General features: G+C 45.5%; 1 protein-coding gene across 2 annotated transcripts in view; it reads right to left on the minus strand.

Annotated features, from left to right (window-relative positions):
- The window catches only part of LOC148475018 (uncharacterized), a 119379-nt gene that overhangs the window by 51887 nt on the left and 45587 nt on the right, over positions 1-21905 (minus strand). The window contains exons 10-12 of one of the 2 annotated variants that reach the window (XM_088457801.1): positions 18378-18447; positions 16992-17064; positions 3279-3362 (exon numbers count right to left, since the gene is read on the minus strand). In XM_088457801.1, coding sequence (XP_088313927.1) covers positions 3279-3362; positions 16992-17064; positions 18378-18447 — 227 coding nt within the window. The remainder of the gene's footprint in view (positions 1-3278; positions 3363-16991; positions 17065-18377; positions 18448-21905) is intronic. The other variant, XM_088457802.1, reaches the window with a different exon arrangement.

A 21905-nucleotide genomic window follows, 5' to 3' on the forward strand; every position in this document is an offset into this window, starting at 1 on the left:
ATTCAGAGTCGGTCGTTGCGGCCGCACGGTCGTAGGGGAAAGGGGCCGGATATGCAAATGAAGCGATCACAAGTTGCGGTCCTAAGATGAGATCGTTAGCTGAACGACCGAGGGTAAGAAGCGGCCGTAAGACTAAATCACGCCCCCTTCTCGATCACAACACACTCTCCTGGGATATAAGGATTAATCGCGACCATCGGGAACCATCGGAGCTGGTCGTAGAGCTTAAGGTTGACCATACCCTCTCTTAAACACTACGATCAAGTCAGGGTACAAACCTCCCATGTCACATGTGCCATGACACTACTTTGTTAATTATGCACTCCCATTAAACGCCATTCGCATAATTAGGCACGCCTGCGTTCGTATCTCCACTCCCCCGTTTTCAAGCACCTTCCCCTGTTACCACCCACAAACGGTTCATTCTGTCACTCAAACTAACGACCTGGCCAAGTTCACGGAGAGAGAAATTTTTGATCATAACAGCTGGTTTGCGCACGCGCATTTAGAACTTTACGCATGCGCAGTTCAGCGAACATCGGCTGCGTACGACTGTGCGGCCGCAACGACCGACTCTGAATGAGGTCCTTAATGCCTTTTGCAAACTCGCATCTAATTGAATTCCCCCATAAATATATTACACATATACTGTATATATATATATCAGTGATTACAAAATCTGACACTATAGACATTTGGGGACCCACTTTTTTGAAACGGAGCGGGTCCTGCGGGATGCGCTGTGTACGATGTGTCCGAGGCAGCCAAGCACTGCCGGCAGCATCTCTTCCAGGGCCGACCGGGCATGTAATAGCGGGCTTATAGAGGCAGAGCGGTTCAGCCAGGCCGGCCCTTTAATTACACTGGGCACACTGACAAGTGGGCCACTGAGGAGAGGGAATCCCGGGAATCTCCCCTGTCCGCCCGGTCCTATCTTTCTTATTGGCTGCCGCTGCTCTAACATGGTGTAGTTAGAATTAAGATGGAAACTGGTTGAAATATTATAATCTGCAGAATATATAATTCAGTTTGATGTCAGCTGGTGATTGTAGTTTGTTAAAGGAAAATGGTGACTGCCATGTGCTGTTCCCTTTGTGAGAAGGCCTAGAACCATGTGCTTAGTTATTTAAAGAGATGTAGTTTTATGGGAGTTTTCTCATATTCAAAATGGAGTCTGCAGTCAAAATGATCAACATCGACAGCCGCCCCTTTTGTAGTGAGCTCCGGAGCGAGATAATACTTATAACCTGATGTTATTTAATGAAAAATAGAATATTTGCTTCCAATATATTAGGTTTAAACTGGCAATTGCCGGCAGGTACAAGCAAAACAGAACAAACACAGGAAGGGAAAATAACCTACCCCTTAGCAGTGTGTATGTGAGACAATGGATGACTCTCATCCCTCTTATTATTGTAGTTGTAAGATGTAGCTTTGGTGGATGGATAGGGAGAGATGAAAGGTATTTAAACTTTTTCAGCCATTTTTGTTTTTTTACAGTAATATCAAACATCCCTTACTACTTCTTGTTTAAGTTGTGGGGGTAACACTTCCCGTATTCTCTAATGAAACGGGACTGAGAGTCTGTGAGCACCAAAGCAGAATGTATTTTTTTGTAGAAGTTAAAATTTCCTTCCACACCGTACAGAGCAGCTGGCTAAGACTAGATCCTTCCCATTGATCCTGGCAAGGCCAGGATCTGCTGTGGGTATGTGAGACATTTAATGACTGCTGTGTAGCCATATCTATCGTCAGTAACAAAAACAAAAGAGGGGTAGCTGCTTTGAGCAAGCGGTGAATAAATGCTGTGCACATGGGCACCGCATCTATTCGCTGGAGAGAGGGACTGGGGACATGCAGCTCCCGGAGCACTGGGCATGCCTCCAGCGTTGCAAAAAAAGTATGTGGGTCGTGGGTACGGCTTTTCCCATGAGACCAAGCTCCCTTAATTTTTTTCAGGTGCGTACCTTCAGCGCTCAACAATACGCCTAGGGCGCCAAATCAAACATTCTCTTACCAAAAAAAAATTGGGCTAGGGCCTTGCCTGGTCTTCCCAACCAATCACTGCTGGCAGCAATTGGTTCGGGAGATGCTGATGGCAGTGATTGGTTGCTGTGGACATAGCACACACACACAGCACGTCCTGCAGGCCCGCTCTATCAACCAATCGCTGCCGGCATCAACTCTCAACCAATTGCCGCCGACCACCTCCTTCACTCCCTGCCTGCCAATGTGCTGCTCTCCATCCTGACTCTGTAGATTCCATCAGTGTCAGCAGATCCTCTTTGGCAGCAGCAGCGCTGTGGTGGTGCCGGTCTCCATCCCCGATGCCTACATCCCAGATTGTGCATGCAGGAGGCCGAGGAGGTGAACACTGCGTGGGACAGGATGGAACTGGAGGCTGACAACAATTACCCGGTGGGGGGCTCCCACCAGTAGGAAGGAGGTGACCACTGCCCCAATTGCTATTTGCTCTTATCCTCTTCCCTACCCCCAGTACTGCCCCAGCTGCTATCCTGACCCTAGGTAATAACAGACAGACAAAAAGGAAAGAGGACCCTGCTCGCAAGCTTACAACCAATACATAAGCCAAGTATGGTACTTTGGAGTTCAGTCATAGATCCTACAAGCCTTGCAATGCCCACGTATCTTATGAAGAGTAAGCATAAACAATGGGAGATTTGAGAAGGAGGCAGCCATCTGCCGCTGGTAAAGAATCTCACAACTGGATATTGATGGTGATGGAGAGAATCTCAGCTGTACGCAATGTAATATAGCTACGATTAGTAGTACTGTACCCATGCTGAGGTGTGCCATAGTAGCACTGTGACTGTGATCCAGCCCTTCTGCTTCCATCACGTACTGCGGTGCTTGTGACTTGTCAGGGCTCATTTCCTGTATTCTCTATAACATTTATTTATGTCCCTGTTGTATAAACTTGTTACATGTAAGATACTGATGGTGCAGGATTTGTTGCAGCTCACGGTGAAGCATGGCTAAATACTGAGGGAATAATATGTGCAAAATTGCAATGATTTTCTGATTAGCTTTGCATGAAGCTGCTGTGTTTCAGCCAATTGTTATAATGGTGCCATCACTGCAATACATTCCTACCTATCTGCAATGTGATGTAGCTTTATTCTTTGAAAAACATAAACCTCACAGATGATCGGTATTCGCTGCCATTTCTGTTGCAAAGAAATGTGTAAATAAACATGAAGAAGGTGGTAACGGAATGACACCAGGAAATAACTGTATTGGAAATATTGGAAACTCACCTGCATCATAATTTTCCATGAAACCAAAAGGACCATAATCTATAGTGATTGACAGCAAGCTGAAGTTATCTGTATTGCACACACCTGTATTAAAAAGGATGTGTATGTTACAAGCAATATAAATACACTATTTATAATATCCTGGTAGGTTAATTGGCTTCTGACAAAACAGACTCTAACACCTGTGTGTGGGTGTGGGGGAGGTGTACAGTATCTGTGATGGCAAAACAGAGCCATCAAATCGGGACATTCCTATTTGAGCCGGGACAATTGTTACGAATGCATTACTGATATTTTCATCTATCTTTTGTATACTTTAATTTCCCAAGTCATAATTGACATTTACATAAACAAAGGGATACATTTATGAAAACCGGTGCACAAGTAACTCTGGTAGCCCATAGCAACCAGACATTCTAGTTCAACACAGGTGAATATAACCATAAATTAGGTGGGAAGTCCTGGAACAGAGCATTTTATACCTGATGGAAGCGGTCGTGTTGGAGGGTCTGGCATGGTTGTCTAGTCCCTGATTTCTGTGAGGCTCCCGTATTACTGGTAAGCATGCTAGACTCCTGTGAGGGAATGTAGTCTGCATCCCAGTGGTTGATGCCGGCAGTCAGAATACCGGCGCTGGAATCCCGCCAGCAGTCGAAATCCTGGCACCAGAATCCTGACCGCTGACATCCTGATGGTAAGTATTAAAGTTAGGGGTTAGTCTCTAGGGGGAGGATTGGGGTTAAAGTTAGGCTGTGAGGGAGGGGAGGGTTAGGACACCTATCTGTTTGTGTCGAGATTCTGATTGTCGGGACGCCATTGTCGCATTCTGACCGCCAGCAACCTATACCCAACCCCCTGAGAGAGCACGGTAAGATCACAGAGATGTGCCTATTATTCTCAGTTGAAATATCTGCCTTAAAGGGCCACTTCTCTGTATTAAAGCTGGAAACTATTGAGATAGTTGTGATCAGAGGGGAATAATTTCCTACACACAGCAGATATCCTGTTAGTAATCTCATTACAGCACACTAGAGTCTGCTATGGTTGGTCACCTTCTGCAAAAATGGCTGACAACAGAGATCTACAGTGTGCACTTAACTGCACAAAAGTGAGCAGGTCACCCGATCATCTACCATAACACATTATTCAGCATACAACCCTCCTTCGCAGGCAGCAGGCTTCCTACTAGTCTGACAAATGTGCATAGAAGCAGATTCTGCTTTTCAGACTAGACTGCTCACTCTCAGTCTTCTTCTACATCAGTAGAGGAAAACGGCTTCATACTTGACCCTCTGGTGCCCACACACACAGCGATATTTTACACGATTTGGCCAATTTAGACGAATCGTGACAACAAATCGTGTAATATATGCCCAAATCGTGAGTAAATTGTGAGTCCCCACTCACGAACACGATGCGGCGCGCGTCCCCACTCATCGTACATCGCAACTTCAGATCTGCCGTGCTGTAGGGCAGATTTGCCAATCTGGGACACAATGCACTGGAGGCACGATAGATCTTAAGTCAGATTGGACATTTTTTACTCCAAATCGTGACCACGAATGCCGGGTAGCTGCCAGGGGAAATCCTACACGATGTCTGATCGTGAGCACATCGCTATGTGTGTGGGCAGCAAGGATATCCACTCTAGTCTGAGAAATAGAATCTGCTTCCATGCACAGCTGTTAGACTGCACTATCCTCTAGTTCTATAAGGGCTACAGTCAGGGGCGTATCTATAATGGGGGCAGGGTGTGCGGTGCACACTGACCCACGGGTGCAGGGATGGCCCGCACCGCACACCTTGCACCTATAGGGGTAAATTTACTAAGATGCGATTTGGTCCCGATTTTTCAACTCGGATAGGATCGATCAAAAACGGCCGGTTTTTTTTCACTTCAAAAATGGGGAATTTACCAAGCTCATCGTTTTGACAGGATCGTTTTGATTGATGGTGTATTTGGTCAATTCTGTCCCGATTTAAACGCCCGAATTTCTCTCACGAACAAGCAGGCTGTACATATCAGTGAAATATGTGCAGACTGGTTGTTGTTTTTTTTTTATTTTTAGGGTTAATTTTTTTGTAATAAAAATTGACGTGAGGGGGGGACCTCAAGTCATTTTTTTTTTTTTTAATTAACCCTTAGAACACACTTGCCATTCAGGAATATACACAAATCACACTATTTGTGTACAGTATGTTCGATGGCAATTCGCAGCTCAGGAGGTGGTGCATTGAAAACGTCTATTGAGTCCCCGATTTGAGTGTAAAACAGGCGACTTTAGCAAAACGAATAATGGTAAATTCCCGATTTGTATTAAAAAGTGAAAAGTACTTTCGATTTGAGCCGATGGTAATATAATTTCTACTGTTCAAAACGGACGAATTTGCGGCATTAAACCACCCGACTTCAAGCTGAAAAAATGAAGAAATCACCCGACTTTAATGATAGTAAATTCCCGAATTGCAAAAAAGTGATATTAAAATGCAAATCGGGACCAACACAGATCTTAGTAAATTTACCCCATATTATCTAAAACTTACCTCTCCGAGGTCCCGCATCAGGTGTCTCAGCTCTACTGAAAACGCCGGAAAATGGCGGGCATTTTTCTGGCGTTTTGCACATGCGCAGTGAGGAAATCGCCGGGAAAATGGTGGGCGCCCCAGTGCCCAGAGTCTACTGATGCGGTGGCCGGCCAGCCGCGTCAGTCATCTGCCAGCCGCCGGGGAGAGAAAAGGGGGCCCCAGACAGGAATACCAACGGGCCCCCTCTTCTCTTAAGAAACCCCTGGCTACAGAACCCTAACCAGGAGAGAGCATAGTGTTCTAGATAACAGAGCTGCCTTAATTAAGGCACCTTTTATTTTCAGTTTAGGGGCTTACTGTGAGTACTGAAATGTTGTATAGGATAAGGCAGTAAACATTTTACTGTAAGGGTGATTAACTCTTTTTAGAAGAAGGCGATTAAAATGTGTTTACTCTTTTCTTTTAAATGATCTTTCGGCATCCTGCGGTGCCTTGGATATATATGCAGCAGTGGAAAGTTTCTTTTTATGTAGATAAATGAACGATTCTACTGCCATTTCCACCCTGTCAAATGTTTACTTAGATTGCCCTATGGCAGCGATTTTCTGTGAGTGAACAAAACTTCTGTAGAAAAGAGTCACATAATAACTTTTGTGTCTTCTGCAAAACACAAGTCTGCTTGTCTAACATCTGTCTTTTAGAAATATCAAGAGCAAGTTTCACACTACAACTCATGTGGTTTATTTTCACCAAGGGTTGACTGACTGAAGGCACAATTTTGTAAGGAGTACAGATTCCCCTGAATTTGGGGATCACTGGCTTTATCGGAGCTTGAAAAGCAAAGGTTACGTCAATCTGTGATGTTCACCAATGCTGACCCAATTAATGTGAATTCATATACAACGTTACTCCTGCATGCTCCTCTGAAGCTCGGTACCCACTATACGATATATTGTGCAATCTTGGTACTTTTGACCAATCTGCACAACCATCGTATAGTGTGTACATCCAATCCATCGTTTACACGCATCATTCATCCCATCGTCCCATCTGCTGTGCTGCACGTTGTGTAGTGTGTGGCACAAAGTGCATGATTCAGAGTTGTACGATATTGCCATCCCAGCTGCGATCCTGTACGCAGCCGCTGTGTGAAAATATGAAACTGTCGCAGCTGCCAAGATATGTATTGTGAGGCCCGTCTGTGACTTCGCAAAATCCAAGCATCTGCGTACAAAGATACTGCATTGGTCACAGATCATTCCATTATCGGTCTTCTGAGTAACCCTATGTTTACGCAGAATGGTCGTGGGAACTGAGGCGCTGAAGCTGTATTTTTTGCGCACTGGATTACAGACACAGGCTGTGACATGTAAAAACAGTTGAGACGTCCCTACGTTTTTTGCAGACACTCCCCATTACCTCCCCCAAATGCTCCCTGACTGTCACGATATATATTGTGCAGTCATTCAGAAGATTGCATAGTGTGTACACTCGATATTGTGTGGTTTAGTATTAGTGAAACTGAAACGACTGTTGCATCGTTTGTTACATTGTCCAAGTGTGTACCTAGCTTAACGGTGGCTTGGGGGGCACGATGGCTTGGGGGCAGTGTTTAAAATATCCCTCCACAAATGGCTGCCAGCTATGATGAGACAGATGCTAGAGGTCCTACTTGACCTCTGGCGTCTGTCAGGAAAGCACAGTGCTCATAGCGTTACCCGTAAGTGCCGGGAATGCTGGCGCTGCCTGGAAAAGATGCATGAAACCCAGAACACAAAACCCCTGACAATGGGCAAAAACTGACAACGAACATGGAATCCTTGACAACGAGCATGGATCCCCTGTCAACGAGCATGGAACCCAGAGCATAAAACCCCTGACAACGAGCGTGAGACGAGCATGAGACCCCTGACAACGAGCAGGTAATTTAAAAGTAATTAGAAGCCTTACTGTGGGGCATACAATGGGCATTATGGTGTGTGGCATATTGTGTAATGGGCATTACAGTGTGTGGTATAATGTGTAATGAGCATTACGGTGTGTGGCATATTGTGTAATGAGCATTACGGTGTGGGGTATAATGTGTAATGGGCATTACTGTGTGTGGCATAATGTAATCCGTAAACCAATATACTTGCCAAAAACACAAGCATTTTTCCACATACCTAAATAGACAAGTATGTTTAATTACCTTGCATTTCTAAGACTGAAACTAAGGTAGGGATAATGGCCCTCATTCAGAGGCGCTCGCAAAATGAGAGCGCTCGTTCTGAATGAGGGCGGCCACTTGACTTTTCAAGTGCGGCCTCCTGGTCGCTAGCTAAGCTGTGGGTTACCCCCGCCACGCCTACAAAACGGGTCGAGCTGTCGATCACCATCTCCCGCTCCGGGGCTTGCGCACGCACAGTGCGGCCACTGCGCACGTGCAGGGCTTAATCATCGACCCGGTTGCGTGCGCTCAGCACTTGCGACCGGTTCTGAATGAGGTCCAATATGCCTTTAGTCAGGCACACATATGAATTACACAGGTTCCGTGGCTAAATAAAACCAGGTGAAATGGAGACAGCTACAGAACCTGTGTAATTCATACTAGTCCCGCCCCTTTCTCGGAGAAGTCAGTGATTTGCAAGTCCACAATGAGGGGGCGGGGCTAAATGATGCACATCGTGCCGTTTAGCCCTGTCCCCTCTTCGCGGACCTGCAAATTGCCCATTAACTCTCCCCATCCTGCCTGCTTCACTGGGAAGTGGGCAGGATGCGGGAGATTTGCCTACACTTCTGGGGATGCGGGGGGCTACCCGAAACATCGGAAGCCTCCCACGACTTCCGGGAGTGTAGGCAAGTATGATGCTAATGCTGAAATGCTGCAGCTGACCATAGACATTTACGTGCATGACGTACACAGTAACCAAAAGGTGTCTTCCTCCATGCACTGTAGTAAGTGCAAGAAGATAAGAATACATACACATAGGCAATGACCAGCTGTTCATGCAATAGATGATAGGCTCACGCATTATACATTTACATTGATTAAACAAATGAGTAAACAGAATGGGGCTGATTCAGAGCTAGGGGCAGATACAGCCGTGGCTGCATCTATTCAAGGTTGCCCGTCTGCGACTTTATGCAGATACCGCTACAAAGTCCTTCCCTGGTGTAGATACATGCGTGTGAATGTGCAAGGACTGAGACGCCCACTGTCACGCTGTAATATCGCCTGATGCAGCTTTAGACGAACCATCAGCACTTACACCAGCCCTATGGCAGGTACAGATTTACCCTCTGATTGTGGCCTCTAGAGTGAACGTTTGAGCGTCTGAGTATGCAAACACTTCAGTGACACGCCGGCGACACTCCCCTAATACGCCCATAAGATGAAACATCTCTGCGCGTCTGTTTAGCCACCTCCCAGTCACCCCCCCAGGAACGCAAAGCACTTTTCCAAGACATCCGTGATACCGCGTGTCTCAAAGGTAACATTGGCTTTGTGCGTACACTCTGTGTAACGCCTGCTCAGTAAGAGTTTTTTTAGGGTTTTTCGACCATACTCTGCCAACATCTGAAGTGCAGGCAGCTCAGAATCAGGCTCATTTATGCAGATAGGTTAGTTTTGGGAATGTTGTGCTGTGCCATTATTTGCCATGCCGTACATGCTACATGTGTATGCCCCCAGCACAGAAAACAGGCTGGAAAACAGCAGTGCCCAGCTGTACAATCACCTGTTCCCAGAATTACAGGACCTCTGAGATGGAGGCTCCCTGCTATTGAGACTGCTCACTGAGGGGTATATTTACTAAAGTGCAGGTTTTTTAGAAGTGGAGATGTAGCCCATAGCAACCAATCAGATTCTAGCGATTATCTTTCATAAGGTGCTAGATAAATGATAAGTACAATCTGATTGGTTACTAGGGGCAACATCCCCATTTCTATAAACCCACACTTTAGTAAATATACCCACAACACTTCTATACGCTCTTACTTAAAACCGAAGCTAAGATTTTCTTTAGAACCAGATTTTAGTGGAGTTGTGTCCCTTCATTGAACGATCTTACTGACGTGACTTTGCAACCTGTAACAGATAAGGCAGCAAGTGCCACAATGAATGATTACTGCTATGCCACATAAGCAACAACAGCGAGCCGGATCCTGACTTACACAAGTGATCCAAATGGCACAAGTTGAATTAGTAAATACCAGTTAATAGGCATACTCCACTTCAGCCATTGTACACTACGTAATAAATGTATACACTGTATATACGTCATTTTCTTCAGCAGCCATTAGGTTATCTGAATAAATAAAGGACTATTCTATTTTTAAACCAATAATCACAAGTGTTGGAATTTTTTTGATTTATTGTATTAAGTAGGTTTACACAAGTGGAGCCCATAGCATCCAATCAAATTCTAGCTATTATTTTCTAGAATGTACCAGATACATGATAGCCAGAATCTGATTGGTTACTATGGATACTTCAGTAAACTTACCCACAAATGTATACCTGTACTATGATCTCCTGTTACAAAAAAAAATATCAGACTTTAACCTTCGGAATACAAGATAGTGCTGAAATTATTATATTCAATACAACAGGCAATGCTCTATCCATACAAGACTATTTTACAGAGCCTTAACTATACTTTTTGGTGCCCTGTGCCAGAAAGAGCATTGGCGCCCCCCCTCTATTTTTGAAATAGGGACATAATGCACTCGAAAAAGGGGCATGGCCTCATGGGGAAGGGCCAGGGAAGAGATAGGGGAGGCCAGGAGATGCTGGCCTCCCCTACAAGTGACAATGATAATAAATAGAAAAGTGACAGGCCCAAACAGCGCCCCCTGCCTTGCGGTGCCCTGTGCCATGGCACAGGACACACTACCCTAGTTACAGCTCATGCATTATGACAAGTAGTAAAGCTATTTGTAGGCAGAAATAAGGATTCTGTTTTGTACTGTACAGAAGAGGAAAGGTCACATTGCTGGAGTCACACAAAACCACACAATGCTTTGTGTTAGACAAGATATCCACGGATCACAGAGAAGAGACCAGTGACCTTGGAACTACTTTACTGGAACAATAACATATAGCTTATGTTCTCATAAGGCTCCTGGAAGTCAGCTGAAGAGAATGATTACGCTGACATATGACTTCAGCGTCCAGGCACCAATACATCTGTGTTATTTTTATACCAACATTAGCATATATGACAAACGTTCCGCTTGCATATAAACGGAAATATATCAGTGACCGCGATACTTTAATAATAATAATAATAATAATAATAAACAGAATCCTGAGAAATTCTGATATTTCATAATTTAAACAAGTTGGTTGCTTTTGGGTAACTAATCCCACCCTGTTATCTGCAAGGTTCTATTTGAACCTCGTTCACTACTATAATGAGGGTCATAAACTGCAGTTTGCCCTCTTGCAATTACCCTCAGTGTGCCTGGCCTAAGGTTCTAATGGAATTACTGAGAATGCAAGCCAGGTCATTTCAAGACCTATGTAGATTAAGAATGTAATAATATGAATTTTTAAAAGAAAATTTGCATAAGTGTAATAGTTAGAAAAACGCCTACTCCAGCTGTTAATGAAAAAAAACTAAAAAAAAAAAAAAAATCAATGTAACTTGAACTTTGCTGCTCAGCACAGGTCATAAGTTCAGCACTGAGGAGCTCATTCAGACCCGCTTGCTAGATGCATTCGCTCGCTCCCAGCGTATGCAAATCCAGCACACACCCAGCAAGGCAGACGATCATACGGCAAGGCATTAGCATGCCCACTATGTCTTGGCGTGTGATCACTATGTGTATGCAGACACCCACTAGCCATTCATAAGACACCCACTTGCGCACGTCATCTCCTGGAAGTGCATGAAAACATTGGTACATCGAGCACCATCGGATGTGCTCGCATCGCTTGAGGTTGTAGAGGGGTGCGAGAAGAATTCCTTCAGTTGAGCTTAACAGCGCGCTGACTTGAATAGCTCTGGGAGCTTCTTCCTGGCACTATTCAATTTGCGTTGAATTGATTTGAGCCCAATGTGATCTCTGAACACCACCATCACAATGAGGAGTTTCTGCTCTTCCATGGAGTGGCGTATCTATAATGGGTGCAGTATGTGCGGGGCACACGGGCCCCTGGGTCCAGGGGGGGCCCCGCACCGCACACACTGCACCCATATTATTTTAGACCTACCTGTCCGTGGTCCCACGTCGGGTGTCTGTGCTGCTCAGAACACCGGAAAATGGCCACCGCGGCCATTTTTCCGGTTTTCTGCGCATGCGCAGTAGACTCCGGGCACACTCTACTGCCCGGAGTCTACTAAGGCTCTGGTGGCTGGCTAGCCGCATCAGTCGGCTGCCGGCCACCGGGGAAAGAGGAAGGGGTCCAGCACAGGGAGTGCACACGGGCCCCCTTCTCTCTTAAGACGCCCCTGCATCCATGGCTTTAGAGTGATTTTGGAAACCACCATGGGTTGGTACCTGTCACCATTGCCTTGGGTGCCAAAACTTTGTAGAACATTTTTATCTTTTTCACTGTAAGTTGCAGGTGGGAAATAAAGATGGGTTCTGGAAAAAGACTTAACTCATGTCTTATTGATGGTGTATCTAAGCAGTGATTGCATCCTGGCAATCTCTCTCTCTCTCTCTCTCCTACTGAAACGTTCGCCTGCAGCCTTACAATTATCTCAATTCTAATTTGGATTATAATAAATCTATAGCACATTATTATAAACTAGCTGGGATACCAGGCATTGCCCGGGTTGAAGACTGGACCCTGAAGTGCACCTGCAGCCTTTATTTGTTTACATCATCCTCGCCTATAACCCCATTCCATTGATCCTGAAAAGGACCCCACTGGTTGCTAACATGCATGCAAACAGTGGTGTAACTACTGTGAGTGCAAGGGGTGCGGCTGCTATGGTGCCCGAGCTGTCTCTGTGGCCTGCCACTCTCTCTGCACCCAATGACGCACACAAGGTGGGCCAGTCCAGTCAGGGCAGCTACTGTTTGGCTGGCGGTCCGCAAGCTCAGATTGGCTTGCTACCGGTGCCAGATTCAAATTGCGCCGGCGCTGCCTGTCCATGTCTGCTGCTGCTTGTCGGTGCACCAGCTGTAATTAGCTGGCGGCCCGGCACCAAATCCACACCTGCTGGCTGCTGATGGCATACAGGGGGAGGTGAAAGGCTGCTGGAGGGACACGTGCAGGTGAGTTGATGAGAGGAGGATAATGTGTAAGGAGCACTACTATTGTGTGTAATAATGTGTTATATGAGGCACTACTACTATGTGGCATAATCTGTAAAAGGCATTACTGTGTGGTATAATGTGTAAGGGGCATTACTGTGTGGTATATTGTATAAGAGGCACTACTAATGTGTGACATAATGTGTATAAGGGGTACAACTGTGTGTCATAACCTGAATGGGCTGTGTGTGGCTTTACACAAATGGGCTCTGTGTGGGGGCAAATGTATGTGTTTTTTTTTACCTTGGTCTTGCTATGTGGCCCACAAAGTTCTAGTTATGCCCTTACATTCAAAAACAGAGGGCTGACTAATATATATGGTCACTATAAAAAGGACTAAAGTTGGCCACACATCTAAAGATTATCTGTCCAACCAGCCAACTAGTTGATTGGTTGGAATGAAAATCTGGTAAGGAATACAACCAGCAATTTGCTCCCAAACGCTGGAAAATGGACCAAAACTGTTGCTTGAACAAATAGTTTAGATCAAACATTTAACAAACTTGTCTGAACGACCATTTTCATCTGTTTTCTGGCATTTAGGAGCAAGTTGCTGATTATCATTTACTCCCATACGTTACCAGATTTTCATTCCAACCAATCAACAAGTTGGCTGGTTGGATGTAAGTTGTTCTAGTGTGTGGCCAGCTTAACTCTGGTTTTAATATGAACTTGCTTGAGTCATAAAGTTTGACAGTTGCTCAGACTGTGAGGTTAAAAGGATACTTTTGTTGCTTCCACACAGGTTTTTGGCAGACTGCCAATTTCCGGAACCTGTGTAATTTAAAAGTGTCCCCATTTTTAGGGATTGTGTGACAATGTGTGGCCCTGGCAACGTTCAACCTAGGCAAAAACCCGAATCATGTCGCACGAAGCCGCAAAGGCAGCATCGGGTCCCCATTGCCGGGAATGGGGGCCGTATTGCTCTCGCCATCCAATGCTATGACAAACAGCTGTAATCTTAGACTACCGCTGTTTGTTAAATCCAGAAAGGAAGTCGTAACCCCTTTAGCGAGCTCTAAAGGGGTTATGCTTCGTTGATAAATGGAGCCCATGATGCCTAGTTTGAGCAAGACAGGAGGGCTTTAAAGAGTTTTCTCCTACTTTTTTTTTTTTTTTAAGAGGAACATATGGATATATCTTTGCTCAGTGTCTGAAAATAGAAAGTTCCAAGTCCAGTAGTTATGTAATTTACTTTCACCAAGATCCATGAAACCTCACAGAAAATACAGGAGAGCATTTTATAAATGACTGTAACATTGTTATTAGAGATACGTTATACTGTACCTATATTCAGCTGCATACTGAGGACGTCATTCAGAGGCGGCCATTAGTTGCAAGCGGTCGCACTGAATCAGGGCGGCCGCTTGCATCCTGAACGACCGCCTCCTTGTCGATCGCTAAGCTTGATGGTCGCGTTGGTCAAGACCATCGCGACCATCGGGGCTTACGACCAGACCCTAAGGTTGGGTCTGTTCACTCGTAAGCCCCAGGGAGCTCCCTGCTCTGATCTAGCAGGAAGCTCCCCACTGACATCAGCGGTGGGAACGCCTCCGTTTGGGCAGGCAAGCCCCCTGCCCGCTTCCCAAACGGGGCGAGCTGTCACTCACCATCGACAACTCGCCCTGTCTGCTGCGAGACCCCTAGCGACGGAGCGTCCGTCGCTAGCTGGGTCTCGCGCATGCGCACGACAGAGCCGGCTCCGTCGTGCGCATGCCCAGTGGGGCAACATCGAGTCGGTTGCGAGCGCTCGCGACCGACTCTGAATGACCCCCTGAATCCTTTACAAAAGCCTTAAGATGTGCCTAAATTATAAACTTTTTTGGAAATTTTAAATGCCGTAAGTGGGCCTAAAATCACAGGACACAACTCCGATTTTTACGCAGATCAAGCGATTGTTTGCCATTGCGCATACGTATAAGCCGCACTGCTTCCGTGCAGCAATTGAACTGTGATTTTGGCTGCACAGAGGATCCATTAGCAAAGTCAGTTGACAGGTAGTCCACGCGTTTGGGGGAGGTAACGGGGGGTGGCTAGGCAAACGCAAGCGTGTCTGACCATTTAAATGCTGTTTCATGGTCGCGCATAATTGCGATCTCTTAGGCAGCACGAGAGCTCTCTGCGTGTCATGAGAGCTATCGAGTATGCGGCTGGTCAGACCTGCCACATATGAAGCATGGCTGCCTGCTGTGCGTCGATGGTACCGATATTTACCCTGTTGAACGTCGTCGTACGGATATGAGAAGGCAGCAGTGGGCATCCCAAAGCTTTGGAAGGCATTAGCATATTTTAGCGACTGCGATCCGTGAGAGAATGCAGCTGTGTTTGCATTACCGTCCGTCTCTGAATCAGGTCCACAGACAGGATTCACATTCAGATAAAGGTGCTAAGGGTTCCACCAAACTTGAATCTTCTGTGCCAGATTTTGTATTTGGTACATTGCTAAATATATTAGTTATTTTAATAGTGGTAATATTTTTACCAGTGTGGGCCTGACTCAGAGGTGGACGCAGATACGGCGGCTGCGTCTCTTGCCGCAGACGCATCTGTGTCTTTATGTCAATGCCGCCTCCCAATTTGTAAAGAACTGAGACGCCCACCCACTTGCAGCCTCAGTCTGTGCATTTCCGCCTAGTGTGTCTTCAGATGCCACCACCAGACACACCATTGAAACATGTGCCAGCCCTATAGCAGGCGCAGCTTCTCCGTTTGCATCCATGTGAGTGGCTGTGCGTATTTGAATGTAGACGCTTTCAGCTACACGCCACCCTCATTACCTGGAACGGCCAATAAAATTCACAGAGGGTGCGTAGGATCCTGTGCTGTGGGCCTGATTCAGATGCGGAGCTATTTCGATGTTCACTCTTTTGAGTGATTATCAGTGGACTGTGAATGCATATTAGTCCGCAATGCGCACACAAGGCGATTGGATTGTGATCAAATGCGACTACGGTTGTGGTGAGGATTTATTCGCAAGTGATTGACAGACAGGGGGCCCTGATCCACTACGGATTGCAAGTGTGATCGCGGCTGCGAATACACATGCAGTCTGGCTGCGAAGATATGCTAATCCATTGCGATCGCTATGCCGTCGCAGCACTTTATAGAGACGCCCACCTTACCTTACACACATTTGTTATGTTTATCAAGACTGCAAAACCATCGGTAACATAGAGTACAATCGTAGCCTCTCGCACACTTGCACAAGGTCTGACCTTACTCAGGGATTGCTAACCTCATCGCACGCAGTGAAAGCCCAAGCTGCGTATAGCATCGCAGTGGATACTGGAATGCCTGCATTTTGCCGACCCCCCCCCCCCCCATCACCAATCCCCTACGGCACTTCTCCTGTCAATCACTCTGCGATGGGTCTGCGTAGTTTGCAGTCCCGATTGCAGTGGCTAGTTTGGGCACTGCGGTGCATGCGCAAAATGTAACAATTGGCTGATTGCAGTATTGCAGTTGTGATCGGTAGTGAATCAGACCCAGGGTCCATTATGTGGTAAATAACGGGTAGTGGAGGCAAAAATGTGGGCGTGTCGTGATTGCCTTCGGGGCGTGTGTCTGCCTACATCTGTGATCACGTACGCAGAAAATAATGCGGTTGTAGGTTTCTCAGCTGGTCGACTATCGATGGACCTGCGACTACCGCTGTGTATTTGTACGCAGTTGCTTGGATCTGTGAGAACGCTGATGGTAGTCTCAATACATTTCCAGGCGGCGGTGGCATTAGAATACAAAATTGCAGCTGCTAACGCAAGAGCGCCCACATTCGAATCAGGCCCTATGTCTCTGTGCGCAGACAATCAGAACGCATACGCATGCGCAGACTTAAAACATCGGCTGTTGGCATGAGCCATTGATACTGCCTCCGCCTCTGAATCAGTCCCTGTGTCCTAACGGTACAATACTATAGTAAATGTGACATAAACTTACCATGTGCAAACCCTACGGACATCCACCGTGCAATCATATCTGCAGTCTGAGAAACCACCTTGGAGAAGAACACCTGCAAGGAATAGGTCCTGTGTTATACACATTGCAGATACAAGACACTAATGCTCGTATGCTTATAATAAAAAATCCAATAACCTCATCAAACTTTTGATATAAAGCGGTTGCACTCTATTGGACAACCCCCACTTTCCCTGATATAGCAAATAGCAGGGGGAATTGCCAAAAAATCCCCCCAAAATTACCTGAAGCTGGGGGCTAGAAGTCTGAAACAGCATACCACAGACCATCTATGGGGCTATTCAATTAGCTGCGATAAGCCGTTTTCAGTGAAAAGTTTTCGCCGGTGACATCATTTCGCCAGGCGAAAACTTATCCCCGTATTCAATTCCAAAGACTTTTAGCCGGTGCGGAAAGTCAATGCATTGGAATAGGCGAAAAAGATTTGCCTATGAAAGCTGTTGAAAAAAAGTGCAGAAATGGGGTATTGGGGTACAAACTTGCGGAAACCACCCTGCACCCTTCGGACAGCCCCCTAAAGGTAAACTGTGTCAAAAAAAGAAAAAAAAAAAAACTTAAGAACACCCCAAAAAAGTACTTTCATTTTGTAGGCGAAAAAAAACAAAGTTGGGTGACGAACTTACTAGTGAAATAGACTCCAGGGGGGTCCCCAAGTATGCCCCAGGTGTTTTTAAGTTTGCAGGTGGTTGCGGCAGGTGGATTTTTAAATTTTTTAAAACTTCACTTTAGCAACTGTAAAATATGCTGGCACCCATTTCCATGTACCCTAAATTTGCTGGGACTATTTATTTTCTGCAAAAAAACCTGCTAAATGCTATTCTTCACCACTTCTGCGAAGACGCTAATTAGCAGCTATTGAGAGCATTTAAGTGCCCCAAATACCTTCAGCAGGCTTATTTGGGGGTATCTATAGTGATCCCCAATGTCACTGCATCTTTTGAGGGGTGTCAGGCTGATTTTACCCAAATCTGACAGGACTTTTCGTCAGGTCCGAAGTCACTGGGTCCCGTTTTAGCCGATTTTTAATTCAATATGGGGATAAGCATTGACGAGCGCGATACTTTTTCGCATGGAAAACCAGTGATGTCGGCGAAAAGTCCGGCATGCGAAAAGTATGGGACTTTCCGCGCCTAATTGAATATGCCCCTATATGTCTCCAAAATAGCTTGGCTGCAGAGCTATAGATAGATTGCAGAAACCTGGGGCACAAACTGACTGCAGGTGATGGGGAGCTCCCGTGGGCCCATCATTTGTTAATTGGGGAAATCCTATTTTAAGCATGGGTTTGTTAATACATAATACATATGGATCTGAGCTGGAATACGTAAGTCTTTCCTTAGAACTCACCAATACTCTGTTGGGATCTGTTGTGTTAATAGATGGAAAATGTTCCTTTATGATAAAGTCAACTAACTTCCTGCAAAACAGAATATAGAATAAATTGGTAATAATGTATTATTCTAGTTTTTTTTCTACATTAGTTGCAAAATAAAAATTAAATATAGCGCTCAATCGAACATATAGCAGAGAATACATCGTTTTTCTTTGGTATACTTTGAAGAAATGTTTAAAGCACTGCTCGAATGTAACTAGGGGTCTGATACAGCTTGGATACGCACGCAATCGGCCTATTATTGCGTCCTGCGCATATCGGCCACTGTGATCGGTAGTGCGATAGCAGTGACTACGTAGACCCATTGCAGAGTTATTGACAGGAAGTTGCAGCGAAACGCAGGTGTGCTGCAGGGGCGTGCATTAATTATCCACTGCGATTCCCAACGCAACGAGGCCTGATAGCGTGCGCTGAAGTTACCAATTTCTGAGTAAGGTCAGGGCTTGTGCAAGTGTGCATGAGGTGTCCGATGGTACTTGATTGTACCGACGGTTTCGCTATTCTGCTAAGTATTACCGATGTGTGTAAGGTAAAGTGGGCGTCCTTATGTAGTGCTGCAAGGGCATAGTGATCACAATGGATTAGCATACTGTCGCAGTGGAATTGCGTGCGTATTAGCAAATTCATTAGCAGTTGCGTTCCTTGCTGAATCTGGCCCTAGGTGCAATAATCTTCACAGACTGGTCCATTGTTGGCCACTTTGAAAATGAGTAAAGTAATGCATGTGAGCGCAATCTCCTTTTTCAGTAAGGAGAAAGTCATGGGAATGACAGTGGTAGTTCCTGTTTGTAACAAAGCCTAGCTATGAGTTAAAACTAGAATTGTTTGGTAATGTTCTTCAGATCTAAGTAAATTCTTAAAATTGAGGATGACTTTACTCTCTGAGCAGTTCCTGCTTTATTTAAGCGACTTTGGAAAACGACTACTGATATGGACGTTGGATTACATCTTCCGATAAGGTCCTGTACAGCAGCATCTTCAGAAAAAGAATCTGAATAACATCTTCAGGTAAGGACTATATAAAAATTTTGTCCTGTCACCCTTACCCCGTCAGACACCTCCCTCCAATTAATCTACAGTTTTTCATTTAGAACAAAGGATAAAGCAAATAATTATTCATCTGATATGACGCTGCATGTCTACACACTTGTCCAATTCTCTGGGGATCCAACTCCAGACAAAACTTGACACAATCCTACTGGAGACATGGATGCAGATTAAACACCCAATATATGGCTACACACCTATACAATTTTGAAGCAGATCTCAGATCTGCATCTGATGAAACAATCTACTGAAAGGATTGTGTCACCGTACACACACTTCCAATATTTAGCAGACCAGCTGCCACTCACAGGCAAGGGCATAGCTACATTAGGTGCAGAGAATGGGGCTGCTAAAGTACTCAGGCCGTCTCTGGGGTCCGGAATTCTCCTTGCACCAAGTTACACTGCCATCTCCTCAGCCCCAGCTTTTCTATTCTCACCAGACTGCTGCAGGACATCTGGGCCCAGAGCTGATCTAAGCTACAGCGATCTCTAGCTGCTGCCTGCATGCATTGTGATGTCACAATGCAGGTCACAGCCCTATATAAAGGATGTTCAGCTACTGGCAGCCATATTGTGGTGACATTTTGTACTACATTGATACTCTCTGAGTAGTTTCTGCTTTATTTAAGCAACTTTGGATAATGACTACTGATATGGACTTTTGATAACACCTGCCAATAAGGTCCTCAACAGCAGCATCTTTAGAAAAAGAATCTGAATAACATCTTCAGGTAAGGACTATATAACAAATGTTGGCCTGTCACCCTTACCCCTTCATACACCTCCCTCCATTATATCTACAGTTTTTAATACAGAAACAATTGACAAAGAAAATTATTCATCTACACCCTTGTCCAATCCTCTGTGATCCAACTCCAGACCTGACTGTTGACACAATCCTACACACCTGTCCAATTTTGCAGCAGATCTCAGATCTGCATCTGATGAATCAATCTACTAAAAGGATTGTGTAACAGTACACACTCTTCCCATCTTTGGCAGATCAGCTGGCACTCACAGGCAAGGGCATGGCTACAGTAGGTGCAGAGAACAGGGCTGTTACATGGCCCAAACTACCTCTGGGGCCCGGCTCTCTTCTTGTTATACTGCCATCTCCCGAACCCCGGTTTTTATATTCTCACCAGAGTGCTGTTGCAGAGCATCTTGTCCCAGAGCTGATCTAAGCTAAAGCTATCTCTAGCTGCTGCCTGCATGCATTGTGATGTCACAATGCAGGTCACAGTCCTATATAAAGAATGTTCAGCTACTGGCAGCCATGTTTTGGTGACATTTTGTCCTACTATACATTGGCACTCTACGAGTAGTTCCTGATTTATATAAGCGACTTTGGATAACGACTACTGATATGAACTTTTGATATCTTCCAATAAGGTCCTGAATAGCAACATCTTCAGAAAAAATTAGAGATATGGTAAGAACTTACCTTTGTTATCTCTCTTTCTTCGAAGTCCATAGGGTCCACAGGGAGACCTTGGGGTATAGGTTGGGGAACCAAATCCGGGCACAGTTAAAGCTTTCAGCTCCCAGGATGCACTGGGTCCACTCTCCCTATAACACCGCCCCCGAGCCAGAGGCACCTCAGTTTGTAAGTAGCCAAAGGCCGGAGGAGGAAAGAGAGAGAGAACAAAAGACTGGAACACTCAAGAACCACACTCACATAGAAGTAGACGGGAAACCGGTGGCCAGTAACATAGCCCATATGAAGCCAGGTGCGTCAGGGCGGGTGCCCTGTGGAGCCTATGGACTTCGAAGAAAGAGAGATAACAAAGGTAAGTTCTTACCATATCTCTCATTTTCTTCTTCAGGGTCCACAGGCATCCTTGGGGATGTCCCAAAACTGTCCTTTTAAGGGTGGGGACGCTCCTGCGCTGAGAGGGGAATCCGGTTCCCAAAAGGAAGCATCCTGAAGCATCCTGAGAGGCAAAGGTATCTAATGCATAGAACCTTAGAAAGGTCTGGATGGAAGACCACGTGGCTGCCTTGCAAGGCTGAACAGCCAAGACGCCATGGTGAGCCGCCTACGAGGGGCCCACAGACCGAGTAGAATAAGCATCAACCGAAGCTGGAACAGGAAGGCCTTCCTGTGTGTAGGGCCCTCAGATAGACAGATAGCCGATAGGGCAGGTGACTGAAAGGCCGATACCATAAGTCCCTGAGAATAAACAATAATAATGACAACGCAAACACATGTAAAATGCTGCCCCTGAGGAGAATAGAAAGCTCTTCACGTAACTCTCGAAACAATCACATAAATAAATAACAACTTCACCTCATATGGCGCAATATACGTAAAAAGAGTCCTTACATCAAAGAAACAAGTTCATAAATCACTAAATGTTCTCGATATTTCATCAGGATATGGATTTTTCCCCAAATATGGTCCTCAATGATGAATATAGAAAAGAAGATAAC

Source organism: Taudactylus pleione, unplaced genomic scaffold (genome assembly GCF_031769625.1).
Source record: "Taudactylus pleione unplaced genomic scaffold, aTauple2 ptg000788l, whole genome shotgun sequence".
In the NCBI taxonomy this organism is placed as follows: Eukaryota; Metazoa; Chordata; class Amphibia; order Anura; family Myobatrachidae; genus Taudactylus; species Taudactylus pleione.